Source organism: Aythya fuligula, chromosome 10, assembly GCF_009819795.1.
Source record: "Aythya fuligula isolate bAytFul2 chromosome 10, bAytFul2.pri, whole genome shotgun sequence".
Lineage (NCBI taxonomy): Eukaryota > Metazoa > Chordata > Aves > Anseriformes > Anatidae > Aythya > Aythya fuligula.
In genome coordinates, this window is record NC_045568.1 from 20401104 (window position 1) to 20423734 (window position 22631).

General features: G+C 45.7%; 1 protein-coding gene across 1 annotated transcript in view; it reads left to right on the forward strand.

Annotated features, from left to right (window-relative positions):
• The window catches only part of ITPR1 (inositol 1,4,5-trisphosphate receptor type 1), a 163895-nt gene that overhangs the window by 84076 nt on the left and 57188 nt on the right, over positions 1–22631 (forward strand). The window contains 2 exon segments of the mRNA XM_032193866.1: positions 18563–18695; positions 20066–20256. Coding sequence (XP_032049757.1) covers positions 18563–18695; positions 20066–20256 — 324 coding nt within the window.

Genomic DNA, 22631 nt, shown 5'->3' on the forward strand with positions numbered 1-22631 from the left:
ATATTATTCTGGCTCTTTCAAGCTGTTTTGTATGTGTAAGCATTTCTGTGGATCAGGAACAAGTTCAAATCAGGAACAAAAAAATTTTAGTCAACAACTTCAAATATAACTTGAAAGGTAAGCTTGCTTCTGTTGCTTTTGTACTTTAGATGTGCAAGTTTAACTCAATTCTTGCAGTTGCTGCCACTGTAAAAAAATAAAAATAAAAGTTGGTTACATTTTTACGAAGGATATAACCTCCTTATCTGTTTGCTAGGTCTAGGTGACTCTTCATCGGGTCACATAACCTTGCAATAAGAGGATATTTTGTGGTTTAATTTTAATTTGTATACATCTGAGTCATCACCTTGTGAGTTATAGATGGAAACTGTCTGTACAGCCGCCCATGTATTTTTCTTTCCCTTTCCCACACACAACTCCTTTGTCAGGTGAGAGGAATGTCATTCTGTAGGTACAAGCCTATTCTCATTCTCTATTTGAATCAGAAGAGTGTGTCTATGTGTGTATGTTTGGGCATCTAGGCATTCCTACAACCATTCCCAAAATTCCAATCTAAAGCATCCCCTGCATTTTTAAAGCTCTTTAGGTTATGAACATGCCATGCAAGAGGCATACAGTATGTCCTCCCAGTGAAGGTGCTCGTGAACAGTTCAGAAGTAGCAGCTGGGTCTGTGGGGAGGCAGTGGCGTGGAAGGATGTGTGCTGCAGCTGGGAGCCTGTGCCTGAAGCAGATGGCGTCTCGTGTCCCATTCTCACTTGCTGTAGGGTTTGAAGTTGTTGCATAGTGCAAGATTCACAGTCCTGAAAGGCAAAAGCTGTAGAGCTCAGACAGCTTTGTCATAGTGACTGTTTTTAGCTGTAGCTACAGCTGCAGCCATGAGGGAAGGAGAAGCTGTGAAGGCAGAGGAAGCCGTAGCACCACGAGGGTGAATGCCCAGCTGGGATGTCACAGACAACCTCTGCTTTGGCTGGTTTAGCTGGAAACGAGACCGTAGGAGCAGCAAGTAGCTCTCCATTGCCAGTTCAGCAGGAGGCAAGCACTCGCACGCCAGAGCGCAGGGACCTGGAGGAGCTGGCAGGAGGGAGAGCAAATGGAGCACGGAGCCTGCGTGTGGGTGCGCGTGTGGGCTGCTGCCCAAGCACACCCAGCTGAGCACGCAGCACTGCCATGAGTGAGCGGGAGACTCCTAGGAAAATGCCCACGGGGCAGGGATGGCCTGGGCTGTGCTCCCTGATGTGTCAGGGACTGCGCTTCCCACCTGCTGCTACCACCTCGCGGCTGCCCGGGATCCAGCCTGCCTCCTGCTGCTTTGCCCTAGACCTGCTGCTGTACCGAGGGCTTTTCCTCACTTTGCACAGCAGTATCTTCCATATTTTCCAGTAAACTGACTTTGGGAGAGTGCACTAATCAACTGTAAGAAAGAAGCATATATATGTGGGAAGAGCAGGGGATCAGGATTGGTAGGAAAGGGCAGCAAGTGCAGCTTTCAGCTTGTTTTCAACGCGTTGTCCTTCTCTGTGAAGAGGCAGCATCCTGTTCTGAGTCACAGCCCTCTCCCTGCAAAGCCCTGAGGCAGTCCTCAGCCCCTTGGCTGCAGCTGGAAGCCTTCAGCCCCATGTCCCTTTATTAAGACATCTGCAGTATGGCACAAGTCAGATCTGTTAGGGGACAAGCCGGAGCCAGCAGCAGTTAGGCTGCTCCAGCAAGAGGGAGTTGTGCTGGATGAGCCCTTTCAGAAGTGCTGAGTGCTGATGCCTTCTCTTGCCCAAAGCAGTGGGATGTAAAAGATTAAACAGAATCATAGATTTGGTTTCGCACTTTGTTAGTAAATGTGTCGGTGTACATTCTCCCATTAGAAACAGCTAAAGAGGCCCTCTAAGGTCAGCTTAGCTAATATAGTATAAGTGGTGGCTGATCTTATACATGAACAGAACCCAAATTCGAGCCTTGAGTTTTTAATGTGATAGAACAGTTCATTTTTCTAAGTGGAAATTCATTTACAAGAGTTCCTTATTTTTTTTTGCTAACGAGTAAAGCAGTACTCCTAGAAGATGGAGCTAGTAGATCATTCAGACTAAGGAGAATCCTACAAGAATCTCAGTCTTCAAAGTAGAAAATGCATTAATTTCTGAAACAGCAGATCAGTTACATAATGTGAGATAAGAATATGCTTGCTTGTGAAGTAGATTTCTGAATATGAAAAAGCAACTGATTGCTTACAGATAGACTGCTAGTAGTAGTAGGACAGCTTCTACTGTCTGGCTGTGAGAAGTGCAGTCATATTTATTCTCCCCTGTGACTCATATAACTGTATTTAGTCACCACTTAAAAGGCAATACCTTTGCTTTTAAAATCATCCAGAAGTGTAAAAAGAAAGAAAATCGTACACACTGGATGTAAATACAGGAGTCCCTGCATAAGGTACAGGCGGCAAAGCTCATTCCTGTGACCAGGATATCGACCATCCAGGCCGTGCTGTGTAGGTGAGATGTTCCCAGAACTGACAGCAGTCACTTCAAAGCAGTGTTCAGCAACAGAGTGCAAGGAAAGTTTTGGCATGGCATGTGATTTTCCTGTAATGCTGCGTGGTGCTCGCTGGAACAATCTGATTTATAAAAAGATCGTACTCCTCCTCTCACACTTAATCTTCCAGCACAAATAGTAAAAATACCACACCCTCTGGCCCGTGTGCTTGTCCCTTTTGTAGGTGGGAAGCGTAATGAGAATGCAGTGTTGTCTGATCCCATTAGCTAAGGCCTTCATTAAACAGCTGGGATTCCTTAGCAGCATGCAAAAAACGTGGTGAGAACACAGATGTACAGAAGCCTGTGGGAAGGCTTGAAGTTTTACATATTGCTAAAGACTCCTAGTCTTGGCATGCACTCAGGCTCTCGGCGATGGGTAGCATACTGTGGTATATTTAATATGCTGAAAACTTTACTACATTGACAGTGTAGACTAGACCCAAGTTTTTTACTTTGCTGAAACATGTCATTCATGCACATCTTTCTGCTGTCTGTCAGATGATTAGCCCAAAATGCAGCTCTAGTGTTTAAAATTCCACTTCTCTTCCCAAACTGGAAATCCAGCTTCTGGACTCTCACTGCTGCTCGCAGCTCACGCTAGCGATGACTCCTAGGCCCAAGGGTGACGCCGTTGGATCTCGGTCAGCCAGCCCGCGGGGTTTGTCACTTGGCGCAGGAACAAAGCCGGGCGCATCCTGTCTGCGGAGCTCCCTGGCGCGGCACTTCCAGCGCTGTCAGGGCCCAAACGCGCCGCAGCCCAGCCGCCTGCAAGCATTGCTGGTGCTGACTGTAAAATATGCACAGTGTTGGGTTACAGTATCAAAGTGTGAAATGATTTATAAGATCCTAACGTGAAATGTATCTGTAATTTCTCTTACTAATGCTTGCTTTCAATTCTTCCCCCTCTTTCTTTTCCAGCAGATTACCATTGAATTGGATAATGCTGAGGTTTTAATTTTATTTATCTTCTACGGTGTTGTTTCTACGGTGTTCGTTTTATGAGTAGCCCTGTTATTTGTCCTGTTGTCTCTTCAGCACGGAGCTTTCTGATTTGTATGCCTGTGTCAGTGAATTAGTTGAGTTTTCAGTCTGCCGTGTGTCTATGCTGGGAATAGTTACCCTAACTAATTCCATATGTCATTACTTAGAATATTAGTCCAAAGGCAGTTACAGTTTCTGGCAGTCTGCAATCATCTGGTACCATAATAGTTCTCATAAAGTTTAGGACCAGATCTGAGTGCTTTTGGAATACGAACTGCCGTAAGCACCATTAAAATGTCAGTGTTCAGCACTGCGCCGTGATACCCCTGTCATCTGCGAACAGGTCCTTTCAGCTATTTGGAAAACCAAATACTGACTTTTTTAATGGCATTCCTGTATAAGTTGGAAGAACCTGTCAGAAGCCAGCTGGAGAAGGGCCCGCTTGAGCTGTCTCTGCTTGCTGCCTGGTGAGAGCCATTACTCACTTCCCAAGGCACGGCACACAGGGTGCCCATGAGGGCTGTGCCCTGGTGTACGGGCTGCCTCGCTTTCCTTACCGAAAAAGGTGACAGGCATGCTATTCCCCAGAACAGCGAGCTGTCTTTCCTGTTGCTTCTTAGTCAGGTTTGGTGCATAAAGCCACGTAAAACGTTAGGACATGTTGTGAAAGTGAGGTGGTGTAACTCTATGAAAATTACCGGTCTGGGTGAAAAGCTTCCTGCTGTGAAAAGCGTGCCTTCAGCTGGCACTGCAACAGCCCGGTCCGTGTTTGTGCTACATGTAGTCATTCTACAAGCAGAAAAGCTGTATGTGAATGAGAACTTTCAGTGTAACTGGACTGAAGCTTTCTAAGGACTTTTAAAAGTGGTGTGTTTTGTTCGGGCACCACTGCTCGGGCTGGGGTGAGCGAGCTGAGCTGCAGCAACTTCCTCCTGCAGCTCCAAAATGTGAGTGTGGGTGCTAAATTTGAGATACGTTTTGCATAAATGTATAATGCTGAGAAAGTGATTGACTGGCACCTTATTTTACTGAAATACCAGGAAAAAAAAAAAAAAAGAAGTATTTTCCCTGTTGTGGTTTGCTTCCTGTGTTCTCTCCCAAGCCAACCTTTCGTATGGAACAAAATTCAACCACTTCCAATGCTGCTCCTCTTCATTCGGTAGAATAGATAATGAAATATGCTGTAAGTTGCTTACTGTAGAATATATACATTTTGATGACAATCAGCTGAATTTATCAGTATAAACTTAACACTGAGAACAAAATAATAATTGAAGTCTAACAGATTTGTTACAAAAATAGACCAAAAAGCATACACATCCCATGGCATTGTATTGAAGGCTTTTCTCTTGTTAAGTGAGGCTTTTGAGGGAAGGAAGGAACCGAGTTCCTCATGAGAACAAACTGGGGTTGTGACTTTTTTGTGGTGTTTTTACCCCAGCAGTGCTGGGACGCTCAGGCCCCTGCCTTGCCGCTCCCTGAGCCAGCCCGGTCCCCTCGCCCAGCAGGCCCAGCCTGGGGCTGTGACACCTCTCCTGAGAGAAACTTCATAAATCTCCCATCACTGCTTTCACTTTCAGTGAAAAACTCAACCAGCTGTGGAGACTTTCTGCTCATGGTGTGCAGATATAACAGGGGCAGGCAGTGGAGAGCAGGGGCCCGGCCGTGTCCTGCAGGTCCCTGTTTCATGCGGGACACCCGCATGCGGCCCTGCCGTCGCCTCTGGCCTGTCCGTGTGAGACACCTCATGTTTCTCTGGGTCTCATCCAAATTTAGGATTACATAGCTGCAGAGGTGCCTTGTCTCCTTCTCTACATACATTTTTTAACTAATTTTCGTGCCCCCCAGACCCACCCCTTTATCTGGGGATCACATAGCAGTGATGTGCCCTGGTTTTGAACAAAAGCCCTGTAGTGCCTCAGCGTTGATGTCAGGTGCTAGACCCCTCCGACTGCACAGTGCTTCGGCTTCCAAGAATAGCATACATAATTTCATCTTGGAGAAACTTCAGACAGAACGTTGAATTGTTTAATTGCAAATTAAGTCATAATGTGAAGCTCTTTCCCGTTTAGTTTCTGGCTGTAATGCACTGTCTTTGCCTGCAATAAATCAGCCAGAGAGTGTGGAGCAATTTAGGATTTCGTCTGGAGGCTGCAAAGGAGGAACTTTATTGCTCCTCAGTGGAGCAGCTGCACGGAGGGAGCAGGTGTGTTTATAACCATCGGAAATGAGCCCTGCTGCTTATAGGAAGGAATTCAGACAGGGCTTAGAACCACTGACAATTTTCAAAGGAAATCCTGGTGTTCCCTTTTTTTTTTTTTTTTTTTTTTTTTTAGCTTCTCACCCCTGGCAACAGTAAACATTTAGGGCAAAGAACACAGAAATCTCTAGTGTTAGTAAAAAGTTATTAAATTCCCTCCCCGTCAAACTCTGCACAACTTAATCTTTCTGATCATCTGAAATGCTCCTTATTCCTCGGGGTAAAACTCAAATAAAGTAGCTGTTTTATGGCATAGTTGCATGACTTCAGAGTATGTGATTGTGATCCTAGATAGAGCTACACATCTGATACTCCTTTACAGAGAGGCAATTTCAGCGCGTGGCGAGCCCCAGTTGCAGTGATCTCTGTGATGATGAAAATGATGGAAGGTGCATGCATTTGTTGCTGAAAGTTAGGATAGATAAGAGAGACTGTAACTCCAGTTTTCTCTTTATAAGTTCTGAGAGTGCAGAAAGGGAGTGCCCTTTTAGCTGGGTGAATAATACTGGAATTCACCTTGGCAGTAGGAAATCCCCTGCAGAACAGGAAGGACCGTAAAGGGCCGCGGGGCGACATACCTCTGTGACAGCCGGCTGAGCGTGCGGCTGTCTGGAGTATCTGCAGTGCTGGATGCTGTGGAAATGAAGGGACCAACAAGCACGCTTTGATCCTGTTGCTTGTACTCTGCCTAGTCCCTGTGCTTTCTAAGGAGGGATTTATCCTGAATTTGCTTTTGGTGTCACTCCTGAAAACGAGGGAGAGGAGGGAACTGGAGTTTTCTGAGAAGTGGTATAGTGTTGTTTGTTTTTAACATTTACTAATGTAGGCTGAGGACCATGATCTGTTCTGGCAGAAATATCCCAGTAGGATTTTTAAGCCTTTGTAGATGTTTTCCAAGCTCTGCAGCATCCCGTATTGCAGCAGGGTTCCTGTCGAATGCTTATTTTGGGGACAGAAATTATGATGCATTAAAAATGAAAGTCATTCTTGCAGCATTTCCAAAGCATTCTGGTTCCTGTAAAGCCTGAAAGTTCACAGACCTTCAGCACAGGGTCTGCATAAGACTGGTATTAAAACAGAGTAGAAGAGGTATCTTGAAAGATTGAGGGAAAGCATGATTTGTTTTAATTAAAACAAATGAACAAACAAACCAGCAAAGCCCAGTGTTGCTTTGGGTTTTGTCGTGACCTTAGGGCGTGCTTTGTTCAGAGCTTGTCCTTTGGCTTGCTGCAGAGCTGCTGATGGTATCAGGCTGATGTTTGGGGCTGCAGAGCTCAGTAGAGGGGTCTTAGCATTGGCTCTGGGCAGGTGTCTCGGGTAGTGAAGAACTCCCCAAGGCACGGTGCTGGCGTGTTCCCTGTGAGAGCCTTTGGGCTGAGTCTTTAATTTACTCCTCACTGGGCTTGCACTGGGGTGACTTTGTTCTTGGTGGAGCTGTTGGCAATGCTGCTCTTTCAGAGAGAAGGTCCAGGACCAAGCTAAATTTTTCAAGAGCCACCAAGTGTGAATCTTTACACAAGAGTGATAACTAACCCTCAGTTGTAATTGGGCACAACGGCTTAATTGACTTTTAATTTAATCCCTAATCCACTCAAATATCCAAACATGATGCAAAAGCAGATTCTGCAGCTTTTCAGAAGCCGCGTTGGGATGGTGAACTCCACCTCGGGTTCCCTGTGATCCCGGAGGACAGCAGCACATTTCCCTCTGCATCGGGCATTTGTTTGCAGGGCCGCTCTCTGCCCAGACAGGTGTCTGGGGACAGCGCGGCCCAGTTTCCGCACGTCTCGGGCACCAAAACACATGCGTCTGAGAGAAATTTTAATATTTTTGTGGACTGAAAAGGAGAGAAGTGTGAGCGCTGACCTGCAGGTGGCATGCTCAGGATGCTGAATGGGGCTGGGAGATGTCCTACTTTTTACTTTTTTTTTTTTTTTTTTTTTTTTTTTTTTCTTCCCCTCCCAGCCACATTGCAGCGAACTGCTCCATTGGGCACCTGCCAACATTCAGGCAGCAGTTACATAAGAACAGCTTTTTTTCCTGGAATTTAGGCCCGCTGCTGATGTGTGACCTTCAGCGGCGATTGCCAATAAACGTGGTGGAGCTGTTTACAGTTACCTCGGCCCGCGGCTGCCAGCAGCCGAGCCTCCGCCGGTGCCGCAGCGTGTGTGCACCGCTGCCTCTCGTGATAAAGACGTTCCCCTGAGGTGGGGTCCCTGCGTGGCTCGGAGGGGCTGGCTGTGGGCGAGGGGTGAGGGCAGGCAGCTCTGTCACGCTGCGTCCATCTGCAGAGCCGCCGCAGAGCCGTGCCGGAGCCGTCCTGCCCCGAGCTGTCCCTGGCTGGCCCCTGGCTGCAGAGAGCCAGCAAGAGCCTGAAAGATCAAGCCCAGCAAAACGCCCGGAACACCCTGAGTTTCCATTGTCATTACGTGGTACTGAGGATGTGCAGGATTTGAAGTAAAAAAACAAACACACACACACACAAAAAAAACAACAATCAAGTAAAACCCCACTTACATTTTTTTAATTCAGCAGTGGTACTTTATACAGCTTGATGAAACAATAACCAGCAAAATACACCTGCAAAAACCCACTCAATATAGGTTTTTTGGTTTTCTTACCTCTTCGCTTTTTTCTTGAGGTTTCAACTAGGTGAAAAAGGGAAGCGAAAATTCAGGTTCAAAGGGGATTGACTGAAGAAGTAACCTTTACTGTGCTGTTTATCAATGATAAACTACAAAGCTGTAGTGGCTGAGCAAGGTGCAAAATATAGGCTACTTTGTACGTCTTTTGATTGCAATTGGAAAATTTCTTAACCTCCTGAGTGCTGGAGAGAGGCAGTTTTAAATTTTCTTTGCAGAGAGAGCTCGTACGACAGTCATCTCTCTTGTGTATTTTGCACTTAGACAGTGCTTCACTTGTTATGTCTCAAGTAGAGGAAATGCAGGCTCTAATAAATTTTTGTGGGCTGCCTTATATTTTTTTCCTTCAGAAATCCTGCAATCTTTGGACTGTTTTTATTGCACAAACTGGAACTAGAATTGGTAAGCTCTTTGGAAAAGGAGACTGGAACTTTTCTTACAGTTATTTGTAAAAATAACAACAAAAATTTGCACCCTCTTTCTAGTTAATTAAAAATACTAATGTAGGATGTGTAGAGAAGGTAGTCCTTCATATGTTCAGTTACCGTGAGAGACCTGCAGGACCGAGTGTTTAAGAGAAGCAAGTGGGATTGCATTGCCAGTGAAGGTCAGTGGCATATCAGAGGCTGAGGTCTCTAGCTCTAGGGAAGCCCCCGCCCAAGTAAAACACACTGCTTCGACTGAAAACTCTGGAAAGTTAAAGAAGGAAGTCCCGCGGGCAGATCTCGGTGACCTTTCAGTCCAGCCGCTGACGGTCCTTACGCCAAAATTCCCACCTCATCGTCTGGCACTGCACAAAGGCTCTGCAAATTCCCTGAGATAAGGGAGGGGAAAAAAAAAAAAAGAAAAAAAGAAAGTGAGCGCTGCTCCTGCCGGGGACAGCCACGTCCCTGTGCTGGGTGCAGGGTGCGGGCGCTGCGCTGCCACGAGGCTGCGGCAGGGCTGGGGCAGAGCCGGGGGCTGCCCGTGCCCCTGGAAAGCCCCCACAGCTCCTGCAAGGGGAGCCCATGCCCTGACAGCGAGCTGCTGCACAGCTTGCACCGCCTCGTAATCGAGGCAGGGTAAAACCCTCCGGCACCTGCTAAAAATACGCTGCACAGCATGGGTCGTTACAGGGGAAAGCTGCCATGTGGGATGTTCGGCAAACAGGTTCAGTGCTCTTGGGTCCCAGTTATTCCCCGCTGTCCTGAAACTTACCCATGGCAAGTCAAGTACGTGTTTGACAGACACACCCACAGATCATCTGCAGAGGCTAGAACTTTGCCACCCAGCCCTTTTCTTGGTTCTGCGAGGTAACAGCATTGGCCCCGTGAAGGAGGCTTCGCAAGTAACCTGTGCAGAGTTACCCACAGCTACTGCAAACTTGCCAAGCCCAGCAGCGTGACTTGTTCTGTCTGGTGTCGTCAGTCGGGAGAGGTGGTAGGAGGGCAGCATCTCACTTTTGCTTTGTGTGTTTAAAGTAAGAGCTGTATTAAATGTGTTCCGCAGAGAGGAGAGGAATTCAGAGAAGGGAGGAACACAGTGGAGAGGGGCTGCCAGGATGGTACCCAAAAGGCCTGTCCCAGCTGGGTCTCCAGCTGATACCATGACAGTTGAGGCAGAGAAACCAGGGGCAGTGGTTTGAGCATGTTGTATCTGAGATCTTTACCGTAGTTCTTTACATCTGGATACACAACCCAGCTATCGACAGCCCAACATGATGTTGGCTAGCTGACTGTAGTTGTTTTTCCCCTCTTTCCTCCTCAATGCCAGATCTCTCTGCTCGCCACCCCGATAATGAGATGCCATATGCGGGGAGTTGGGTCAGTTCCTGCATTCCCAGCTTTCAGGGCCAGAAGGCACCATTCAGCGATGTAACCCGGCTTCCTGAGCAACGCAGGGCATCTCCCAGTTCTGCACCACGCCAAATAAACACAGCTTGCCCAAACTCCTTCACAGTGATGTTTGCTTCATTGATCATGACCCAGAGGAGAGGTGAGGTGCTTTGGAAAGCAGCATCGGCCTGGGCAAGTTAAACAGCCGGGGGGTTGCCACCTGTCAGTCCTGTGAACTTAGAGAGGGTGGAAATGGAGGAGGCTTCTGCTTTTTGGGTGCAGTTTTATCCATTTTTTGGTCAAAATTTCAAAGCTCCGTGAGGCTGAAGAAAAAAAGATCACTTTTTTTTTTTTTTTCTTCTTTTTTTTTAGTGTTTGTATGCGTGTGCTCACACACGTGCAGCTTTTTCTGATAAGGTTCTTTTCCACACATTTCTAACTTTACAATCAGAGCTGTTTTCTGTCCTGTGTTGCTGAAGTCGTTACTTGGAGGAGACCCCATCTATGTGAACTGGAGCCTCCGCCTGCCTTTTAAATGTGTGTCAGGCCTTTTCAGCACTTCTGTTCTAGATGTTTACTACATAGTTGAGTTTAAAAAAATAATGAGAAAAGCAGTCCTGGGGCTTCCAACCTAAATGAAAATCTTTCTGCGTTTCCTCAAACCATTTTCACTTTTTTTTATCTCCAGTGCTAGGTGTCTGAATTTTCCGTGAGAGGCAGCATTAGGCAACTTTCATCGTGATTTTTTTATATTTTTAATGCAAATGAAAATAAAACATTTATACCTTCTTCAAAACCAGATAGAAAAGACAAAAACCTCTTCCATATGTCGTTGAGATGAAGTGAGTTCAGGCTTGAGCTGTCACTTGCTGTGGTGGTTTTTGAGGTGGGCACCTCCAGTGTTGAGTCAGATAAAGACCATTCTGGGAAACACGCACAGCCCGTGTTGGGGAAATGGATGTTAGAGGCATTACAGTCACCGACAGGTCAAAGAAATTGCAGTTCTCCTGTTATGGCTAATGATGAGTGGTTTATTTGCCAGCCTTGTGGGAATGGAAACTTAAAAGGAAGAGGGTTTTTGTACAGCAAATTGAAAGGAACTTTTGCTACCGCTAGTGAAAAGGAAAAACATCGTGCTCCTCTCTGACCCTGCCGCCCATTACATTTCAGTTTAAAAGCCGCCCGCTTCATGCGTGCCGCTCACCTGGCCTCTCCGAGTGAAGTGTCTTCCTGGTCCCTGAGCTTACTGCCCTGTTGCCCCTTCCCCCCAGAACTGTCACTTTTCTTCCGGGTGCAGAACTGAGGTATATGGAGGCACAAGAAATTTAGCAAAATTACTGCTTCAGTCTACTCTCCCTATTCAATCCTTCTTGTAAAACGTAAGCTAATATTGTGCTTTTGCAGTACAAAGGATGGCGTAAAGAACAGCACAGTAGCTATAGCTGAGTAATTCTTTCCTGTTTTAACCCATTTTGATGTGAAGAATTAACAATTTCAATATTTGGAGTGTATATTCTTACTGAAAGATCGCTGAAAGCTATGGTAATTTTGAATGATCCATCAGAGCCTTGCCAAGGCCAGTGGTTTCTGCTTGCAGATGAGTTTGTGAGGCTGGTCCTGACATGCTGATCTATTTATACATGCTGTCTGTGCTAAAGTGGGAAGGCGCAGGAGTTTGCAAACTGGCATGTTTACTTTTCCCCTCTTCAATTTAAGTTGAAAAGATCAAACTAATTCAGTGCTGATTCTTCATCTCTGCTGGTTTTCAGCCCCAAAATGTACGTGCAAGTTTGATTAATTTGGGGTCACAATATAAGTCTGGGAATAAGGTCATTTTCATTAGGAATCCCAAGTCCAGTCCATCATCTTGCTGCAGTCACATCCACTTGACCTCCCAAGGAGCCCAATTTCTCTTACAGCGTTACGCACAATTTATGTGCTGTAATTGATAAACTTAAACACAAGAGGTGTTTTTTTGCTTTTCTCTGAAGCAAGTTGTCCTGGCAGTGTCAGAACACTGTGCCCAGACTCCCTAATGACTTGATGTGGCTTTCCCAGTATCCAGCCTACAAGCAGCCAAGGGTGTACTCAGCACGGCGCGATGTGCAGGAACTGTGTGTTCCTCTGCATGAATGTGGGGCTTCCTGTTAACTTTTGATCCCCTGGCTTAAATGCTCTGTGCTTCAGTTTAGCCAAGAAAGAAATGGTTTGCATGCTTGAGAAGTTTCCAGGAGAGGTGACAATGCAAGGAAACGGTGTACCAAAGGCCGCGTGAATTAGCCAGGAGGAAAGTCCATTAGGAGGAGGACGGAGAGCGGTTCTTCCTGGCCAAGGAGCCCCTGCCCACGGAGCACCACAAGGGAAGGGCTCGCTCCTCCGGCTCCTTCCCGTGAAGTAGGATCTCTCCATATTTAGCCTCTCGGATCCCGACAGCCTTCCTCTCTCTGCTCTGCGTTTCCCAGGCTACAGCGGATATTGGGTTAAACCACCACGCTCACTCTCCCAGCCTATGCTTGATTTTTCTGTCTAGTTCGTGTGCCCTCTAGGCAGACATGGGCAATCAGCTGCAGACTTAATTTGGTATTGCTGTATCGTCAGAGTCTTATTTCTTAGCGTATGTTCCTGAGAAGTTAAATCAATTTACCCACGATTAAGTAGGCAGTTTGATTTGAATGCTTGGGTCTCTGTTGTATGTCTAAGTTCTACTTGATAAAAGTTGCTTGTCTTTATCTGTTTCAATGTGATGATCAGCATATTAAATTTGAAAAACCGTCACCATTAAGCTTATTTCATTGTTCATGTTTGGTACTGTATTACATATCTGTTATCTCAGGAAAAATATGTTTATAGCTGGGAATCCATGGGAACCATTTTTAACTAGCGTTCGAAGTCTTTTTGTGACATGCAGCACTTGCTTCTTCCTCCTCCCCGCTGGGGATGCGTGTACTATGTTCACCGTGTGCAAGTCGCAGATGCTGTGTATGTGGTCTGAATGAGCTGCCCAAAAGTGCATTATTTCTGGGTGGCAGGCCTGTGTGCACCTGCAACGAAAGCTTTTAGCTTGTGCCTTTGTGCTTATGCAAAGTAGTTTGGGATGTTCAAAGGATACCTGCTAAATTTTCAAAATGTAGCTCTTTTAGGAGCATGGTGGGTGGCTGGGAGGGTGTAAATGGTAATTATGCCATAATTCATTTGTGATGATTCAGCTGAAGTTGAGTGGTTTGCTAGTTCCCTTCCCCTAAGTGTGTTGACCAGTAGATGTCTGTTGGGATGAAAGAATCTTGAAGAATGACTAATTTTTCTGCATTTTGCTTTCAACTAGCTGCCGCAACCTCCAGAAACGGAAAGCTCGGTAGAGGTGTGTCGCTCACCTATATTTGTACAACAGCAAATATTGGTGTTCTGAAGTAGTCCTGGTGGAGTGTCTTGTTGGTAGAAAAACAACTGTGATATGTGTGTCTGAGTGGTATAGACAGTGAAAAATGAGCAGATTGGTTGAAGTGCTTGAGTCCAATGCAGCATCAGCAAGACAGACTGAAAACACATAGAAACACGTAAACCAGTCTCAAATATTTTGTTGCTGCAAAGTAAGGGACCCAACGGACAAGTGGTTTAATGTATCTGAGGTAGTACAAGCCTTCTAGCCATTTGTCTTAGGCTTTTAGTGCAGGCACTCTTTGAGAAGTCTCCTCTCAAGTCTCCCTTCTTCAGCAAAATAAGACTTAATTTCTACGACTCCCTATAAAGAATTCTGGTTTCCCCTTATCTTACATATTTAAAACCTTTGAGGAAATAGAGGTGACAAAAGAAGTTACTGGAATTTTCATAATTCCAGAGCAGCTGGGTGTCCTGTTTGAAACTGCTAATTGTCACTTCACACCAAGAAGGTTTCTAGCTCTGTAGTGAATTGGAATCGGTAGGAACATTTCATTTATAAGACACACCAGCAGCATCGGTTGGCCTAAAGCAGATTTGCCAAAAATAGAACATGAGAATTTACGAAATCTCAAATTCTTTTGGAATTAATGGGATACCTGGAGGTGGCATTGATAGATTCCACAGCTGGGTGCTGTATCTCTGCAAATTTCAGTGAAACAACAATGAAGTCTTAATCTAGGAGGGCACTGATTCTCTGACATATTGAAGTGTGAAGTTTTTATGTATGTTTTGAAATAACAAAGAAAAATGAAGTTTGTGGAATCTTTGTACTTGTAATTTTTGTGGAATAGTGCTTAAACAGAAGCTGAAACTCTCGGTGGTCATAGAATGACTTTGAGATATCTAGAAGGTGGCTCCTGGTTTAAGATGGGTCCCTTTATAGAGTGGTTTCAGAATATTTCTACATTTCCAGAATGCTTTAAAGAACGAGAACTTGAAGTACTTAAGGTTTCCAAAGTGGAAGTTCGAGTCTGTACTAAGTTCCTGAAAATTTGCTTCCTTTACATACCTAATATCTGAAATATGAGACTTGATTTGGAAATAGGCACGTGCCAAGAGACTTCTCTCAATAAATCAGTGAAACCTCTACTGCTGAAGTCCATGACGTTGGAATGAAAACCCTGTGTGGGTTTTGTCAGAGGCCCTCCACAGTCTCAAAAGAACTTCCTTGACCACAATCTGACATGTTAAAGTGCCTCCACTTCCATCAGAAGTGTGTGTGTGTGTGTAGTGGGGAAGGGGTGTCTGTATGTGTACGTGTGTGTATATGTGTATATGTATGCATGGGCATAATGCATGGTTTGAGATCCTGAACTGTCGTGTGGTACCTGTAAAATTAGGTAGACTGTGTGTTTTCTTTAAGTCCCTGAGAATGTGTTGGCATATGTGCATGCCATGGTGGTCTGCTGGCGAGTGTCAGAGCAGACTGGTTAAGTACCGTGGGAGCTAATTAAGGGCTGATGTTTTATTTAGTTAGCTTGTCGGTTGGTCTTCCTCATCTCCCCGTTGCTTTCAGCTGTGACTTCCCTTAATATTTCCCATGAGTGCAAAGATGTTAGTGTCTCTTTAGTGTTGTTCTCCTTTAAAATGAAATTTCTGCGTGCACAGCAGGAGCTTGATCAAACTCTACCACAGAGGCAACTGGAGGATCATAGAAGGGTATGTACAGTAGTCAAGCACATTCAGAACTAATTCTCTGCCTTTTCCTTTTAAACAGTGAAGTTTAAGTCATGTAAGACACTTCTGTGGTTAACTGCTTGCCAGTCTGTTAGAAAATCCCAAACTAGCAGCCGTGCTTACAAAACAGGGTATGGGGGCACCTTCTGCTGTGTTCAGTGGAAGGGGCAAGTGCTTGGCTGCTCAGGATTAAACCTCAGATCCTGCTCTAGTCTGTTCACACTTGTTAAAGCACTCCCTTTGGTGATGATCACAAAATTACAGTGAGATTATTCAGTGCCTGTGGAGTTTGCTTGCTTTGGCCCTACCTGCCCCCTTCATAAACAATCAAGCTGCCAAATCAACATTGTTAGCACATTTCTTCATTTATTCTGCTCTCGTTGCTCAGAACAGAAAAATAGCAACTCCTAACTGCTTCGCTCTTAAATTTTATTGACAATTCCCCATTTTAAAGGTCATAGCAGGTTTCTGATAACACCTGAACTGTATATTGCATCTGTTTTATTGATATGTTTAATACTGTTTGTGTGTTGCTTACTGTTAGTTGCTGATGAATGCAGATGAAACTGAATTCTGCTAGGTAGCATATTTGATTTTTCTCGCTGCCGCCAAACATCTGATATTTGTTTGCATATTGTACGCATCAAAGTGGTGTGTAACAGTAACAGGATGGTTAAAGAACTGTTCTGAAGCCAAGCAGCGCAGCTGAATTAATTATAACGTTACTTAAATAACATTTTTCTCCTTTATTTTGATCACATTTTCATACACTTATTAGCTAACACAGTGTTTTTGAATAATTTTATAGTAAATGGTGAAGTTTTTATTCGCAGTTAGAATTTTAAATGATATCGAATGCGGGGATGGATTGCCAAACCTCTGAAACTGTGGATCAGCATGCTTTCAGACTAAAAACAGCAAATGCTTCATAACGTGTTCCCACTTGTATTTTCTGCTTGCTTGTCCTGCTTCGGGTATACCACAGGCACAGAGAACAGAGGTGCAGTGGGTCTGTCCGAGGAGCAGGAGCTCTGCTCAGGTCTCCCCACTCATGTGAACCATTTTGAGCATGGAATAGAAGTTGCCTTCTGCTCCTAGAAAGCCCAGGGACAATCCCACGAGCTTGAGTTATCCTCCTGGACTTGGGATGAGGTGGAGCTTACCAAACAGCAGTTCTTGTAGTCAGATGTGCGTTTTGATCTTTGTAGTAGGTAGTAAAAATTCCAGCTTTTAAATGCCAGTTGCTGTGACAACTGCTAGTCAGCTTAACAGAAGAGAAAAAGGTAACGGGAGAGCTCCGCTGTGACTTGGTTTTGGCATGGGGCTCTGTAAGTATCAAGTTTCCTCTCTAATCAGTACACGTGTAGAAGAAAGATGTAGTTAAGATGTCAGGGGTTTTTTGCCTGTCTTGGCCTTGTTCTGTCATGTATCTTTCCTTACCTGCCAGACGGAGAGCAGAAAGAGTGGGTAAGGCACTACAGCATGTACTAAACACTATCTTGTCGTTGTCAGTCAAAGTAGCTCCTCGGGGATGAGTTTGCTGGGGCCCTGGAATTAGTCTCTTGCCTCTGCCACATGTTCACGGTTTGGCCCAAGCAGTGACAGCAAGTGTGTGCCCCTTGGAGAAGGACTGGTTTTCTTCTACTTTTGCTTCCAAAAGAACTTGCTTTTTTTTTTTTTATTTTTTTTCCTTTTGGAAGCAGCTGGTTGGAAAGCTCTCTTAGTGCTTATCTTCATCTCGTCTCCCTGTCATTTCCCCATCCCCATCTGATTTAGTAAAACGCAGCTCCTGCGCTGCCGCCCTCACCCTGCCGGGCGGTGGGAGCAGCTCCTGGCTGCCAGGGCACGAGCTGCAGCCATGGGTGGGCTTCCTCAGCTCGGGAGCGATTTGGTCGAGGATTGTTAGTTTCAGACAGGTTTTTTGTCTTTCCAGTGCGCTGGGGTGTAAGGCATTCTGTGAGTGCTGGCTTCATCTCAGAAGCAGTCTGGCTGCGGCAGGGCTGGGCTCTGGCTGCGGCAGCTAGCACACATATGCGTTGCTCCTTTTACTTATGTGTGTTTTAAAGGCCTCTTGTGAAAGTTTAAGGAGGAAGGCTTCCCTTGTTTGACAGCTAATATTGAGCCCTGTAGCTGATGACATTTTGAATCCACAGCCAGACTACTAATTTGGTTTGAAATCCAGCTGAAAATAAGCATCAAGCACGTTTTGTCTGAAATCACTGCTGCCAAGCTCAAATTTTTTGGAATCCTCAGGAAATAAATCCCGTGTCTCCTCTCCGGCAGCGGCTCAGGGTGGCACTGCTGCAGTCACAGCACACCCCCATTAACAGAGCAGCAGCTCACTGTTAAAATAATCGCTTGTCTCTCTTCATGCGCAAAGACCTTGCAAAAATCTGTTAACCGAGCTGCAGCGCTTCTGCATCTGCCTACTGCTGGCGGCACAGCCAGCTTTTCTGCCTCTCCCTGTATTGCTGGGGATTCTTGTGAAGACCTCAGCGAGTGCGTTGCAGGGCCCGCAGGTTAACGTTCAACCTGGGGGCTGTTTGGATCTCCTCCGACTTCTGCTGACGGCAGCAGCGCGTGCTTCGCGCAGCCGTGCCGGGTGTCCCCGGGGCCGCACGGGGCTGGGACGCCGGGGTTATCCGAGGACCGCTGCCCCGCGGTGCCCGCGGGCTCATGTGCTCGGGTGCTGACTGCTGGCGTGACCGGGAACAAAGAGCCGGGGGCGGCGGGGAGCGCTCGGGTCCCCGCTGGCTGGTGGTGGGGAGGGCGAGGGGAGCGCCGTGCTGCAGCAGGAGAGGCAAGGGCTGAGGAGATGGGGCTGCTTGCCCACAGAGCCATTTCTAACAGTAGCGTTTCTCTGATCCGCCTCTTTATTTCATCTCGGTGCTGTGCAGATTTATTTTTTTACGCTTAAGGCAGACAATGGTCCGTGATTTGAAAAACAAAACGCTCTGAAAATAAAATCTGTCTAGAAAGCATGAGGAAAATCTGGACTGTAGCTGTTTCTGGTGCTGGGAACCCCTAATCTTGAGCCCTGTGTGACACCCCTGGTGTCCCAGCCTGCCGAGAACCCCAGGAGATGCCCAGCGGATCTTCCCCAGTCTCCAGGGTCTCGGGTCCCCCTCCTCGCTGCGGTAGCAGCACTCCTCCTGTACCGCGTGTTGCTGGCCTATTTCTTCCCTGCGCCCGAATCATGACTTGGTTATCCTCTTTGAATCAAGGGGGAGGCCCTCAGGCAAGTCTTGGTCAACCGTTACTACGGCAACGTGCGGCCTGCGGGACGGCGGGAGAGCCTCACCAGCTTCGGCAATGGGCCCCTCTCGGCTGGCGGCGCCAGCAAGGCCGGGGCAGGAGGTAGGACGCGCGTCTGTCTGTCCGTCCGCGCGGCCCCTCGGTGTCCTGCACGTCCAAGTCTTCTCCCCTCAGACTTCTCCCTTGCTGGTCTGTTTCTGTGAAATGCAAAAAAAAAAAAAAACGAATGAAAACCACCACCAACAACAAAATCACCCACGGCGGTCGGGGAAGAACTCTTAATCCCACGTTTTCCCTGGCTTTGGAAACTCCAATGTTTCAGCTCTCCTTGAGGGATTTCACTTTAAGCCGAGCAGAACATGGCTCTCCTGTCTCTAATCACGTAAACTGCTTTTTCCTTACGCAGATGAGAGTAGCGTTCTTGTTTTCCTGACTGCGTTTGAGAACGTACTTCAGAGTTAAGCAGGCCGAGGTTTTTTTATGCCTTCCAGAGACTTTCTTGGGGTGTCTTGCTTTGAGTGGATGTACTCAGGAAATCTGATCAATTTAATATTTGCAACAATGCTTGGGAGATGTGCTCATAGGGATGTCAGATTAACCATATCTAAAACAAAAGCATTTTGTTGCATTACGGGGAGATTGCAGGGTAGGATGAGCAAAAATCAGGTTTGAAGTCAACTGTAGAGTGCAGTTTATTTAATTTGAAACCATTGCTAAAGAAGTCAGTTGGGCATGTTTTCGTCAAACACCATTCAGTGGGTTTTTGCCTCTAACGACTGTCGGTAATCCCATTGAAGGCAGGTCTGATCAGAAACAAACAAACAAAACAAAAAATCCCTCCCTCATTTTTTGAAGTCGAGCTGTAATTACGTTTGCCTTTGCATAGTGCTGCCTGCTGTGATACTCTTTCGCTTTCTAGATCATTTTGCTTCAGTTCTTGTTCTTTCTGCCTCTTCCACCAAATCTTGTGTGCTTTATCTTGTTTGATCTGCTTCATCTATGAATTTTTATGCTTCTGTAATTGTACAGAAGCATAGCGTTGGCTTTGCCATCTGCTGGAATTTGTCTTGCCTTTTCTCCATCTCTTCGCTGGTACCACTGAGCTTTTACCTCTTTGTATCTCTGAGCCCATACTGCTTCCAGAATCCTCTTTCGGTACACCAGCCCTCCTTCCAGCTTCTGCTAGCAGTGGGGGTGGTAGTGGCAAGAACTATTTCTGCTTGCCAGCCCAAGCTTTCTTCCTCAGGACTTAAGAGCCTTGCACACATTAAAGCAGCATTAACTGCCCATCGTATGATGCGTCTCATCTACGCTCTAAGTTAAAAACACTTGCAGAAATTCTAGGAGTTGAGTTCATCACTGTTAATAAACATGTGCCATTCAGGATACTTAATAATTTAAACCAGGAGAGAGGTGCCATCACTGTAGAGTAGCAGGATTTGAATCTCAGGCTGTCGTGATCACCTTTATAGGAGGAAGCTCCGGATCAAGTTCAATGAGCCGAGGTGAGATGAGTTTGGCAGATGTCCAGTGTCATCTGGATAAAGAAGGTGCATCCAACCTGGTCATAGACCTCATCATGAATGCCACCAGTGACAGAGTCTTCCATGAGAGTATCCTACTTGCCATTGCCCTTCTGGAAGGTGGGAACACTACAATACAGGTAGGAAAATGGAAAACATTAACCTTATAACTAAAACATGTCGGGAAGGGAAATATTTTTGAGATCCAGGAAACCTGACGAGGTTAAGGAGATGGGAGGGGAAATGACTAAATGATCTTTGACCTGTAATTAAGGGAAATATCAGTGTCTACCATGCAAAAGTTAACTTATTAAATGTTTGCATGGGCACTAGGTAATTGAGGTATTTCCCAGGGCAATACAGAGGTATGAATGTATAATAAAACAGCTTTGTACCATAAGTTAATATGACTGCTTTTATGTGTAAGTTGAAGCAACTGCAAGATGCTTTGAGACCTTTACAACTATAGGTCTTACATTTCAGATCAGAATTTAAAATATCACTGCATGGTAAACTCCAGGCCACCACTGTTCTTCTGTTATCATGCTGTACTTCATTTCGGTGTTTTGAATACAAATTTGGTGTCACTAAATGCGAACTGCACCTGGTATGGATTTTAGTGAACATACAGCAACTAACTTGTTGCATTTCAGAAACATGGTATTCTTCCAAACAGAAAGACAACCTTATTACAGAAAAATGCGACTGCAAAGATTATTAAATATGTAATATCTAATTCTTTTGACTTTGTGTATGTTCTGCATACTAGCAGTCCTGGACAACAGTCCTTATGCATAGCTCTTCCAGAGGTTGTTTTCCCTTTGCTCACCCTCCTGCCATTTGTTTCACACCTGAAGAAGACAATCAGTGATTTGTTTAAGAAGGTCAACAGGTTGTTACTTTCAGATAAATATGTTCAAGCATTTGATACACATACAGATTTAGGCTTACAACTTGATACTATTTGTGGTGCAACCTAATGAGGAACAACTATTGAGGTACTTAAATCAGGATCCAGGTAAACTTTGCAGAAGAGCTTGGACAAACAGAGCTAAGAAAACCTTACGTACGTGCCCCACTGTTCCCAGTACAATATAACCACTCCCCAGTCCTTTATTTGTTAATGTCCTGAAAACCAAGCTACCCAAAGCACGCGGTCGGTCTCTGGTATCATTGCAGTGGCTAAGAGCCACCACAATGGCAATGTTATTCTTGCTAGACCTCTGTGGCAGCTTCTGTGAGAAATGTGGAACAGGCCAGGGGCAGTGCTCCGCGTTGTGCTCAATCTAATGTAACTGTGGGCTCTAGCCAAAACAGCTCATCCCGTTCTGGTTAGCTCTGATTGTCCCCTCCTTTGTATGGCTTGTGCAGCTGTGGAGAGAGTTGATCTGATGGAAAACCGGCCTGCCAGCAGCAACAGATTCAATGCTATAGAAAAGGTCTGTGTAAAACCTGACCAGAGCTGTGCAAAAGAGCAGCACTTTCCTCTGGGTAGCACTGTGTGGTGAGACTTGATCAAGTACAACATGAGGCTGAGTTCCGACTGGTTATAATTGATGATAATGATTAAAACTTAAACTACATCTACAGCAGCACCACCTTGTTTTCGCACAAACTTCTGCTGAGAGGGGAGAGAATCTTTTCAGGTTCCTTCATCTCTTGGCTCTGTAATCAGTACCTTCTTTTTTCCCTGTACATGTGCTCTAGAGCGAAGCTTCTTTGCAAAAGACAAAGTGGGAACAAAGCACTTAAAATCCCATGTCATCTTAAAATACAATGACAGGATTAACATTCCATGGGGAGAGTCACTCCTTTCAATTTCCTGCTCTCTTCAGATCTGAAGGAAGCTGAGCTTTCATCTTCTTCGCTCACAGGTAGCCTCAGGTAACCTCACACTGCTGTGCTGGAAGGAAAAACAAATTCTGCACCAGCCTGAAATGGAGAGAGCCTTTGCTTGTCCTGGAACCCAGAACTAATGGAGTGAGCAGAGTCACTTCCCTGCTGTGCACGAATTGTTGTTAGAGTTGGAAGCAGACTTCTTAGCTCCTTGGGTCAAAACAAACAGGGAAATCTTCCATCCACGTCCAGAGACACCTCTTTCACCAAAAAGCAAGGGTTTTTTAAGTTTGCATTTGCTGTCTATTGCTGCAAATTGGGAGTCTGTGAAATAATTACGTGGTTAGGAGCGAGCTGTTGTCGTACGGTGGTTACAGCAAGTGGCAGAGCTCTCGCACCCATGCGTTAGGGTCCTGCCAGTTTCTGCTGCTCTCCTGCCTTTATAGACGTTACTTCCGACAAGCCAGAGAAACTATTTTCCATCCTTTCCCACTCAGGAAAAAGTGCTTAGTGGCTGCCTTTACCTTGAGAAAAATGTTCTGGGCAGCCAGGAGTTGCTTTGTCCATGTGTGTACGTGCTGTAACGGAACAGCAAGGGGTTGGGGATTATGGACCTGGTTGCTTTTGAGTACAGAGTGTTTTAGGAACCAAATCGCTTTCTGATGCCTACAGCTAATGC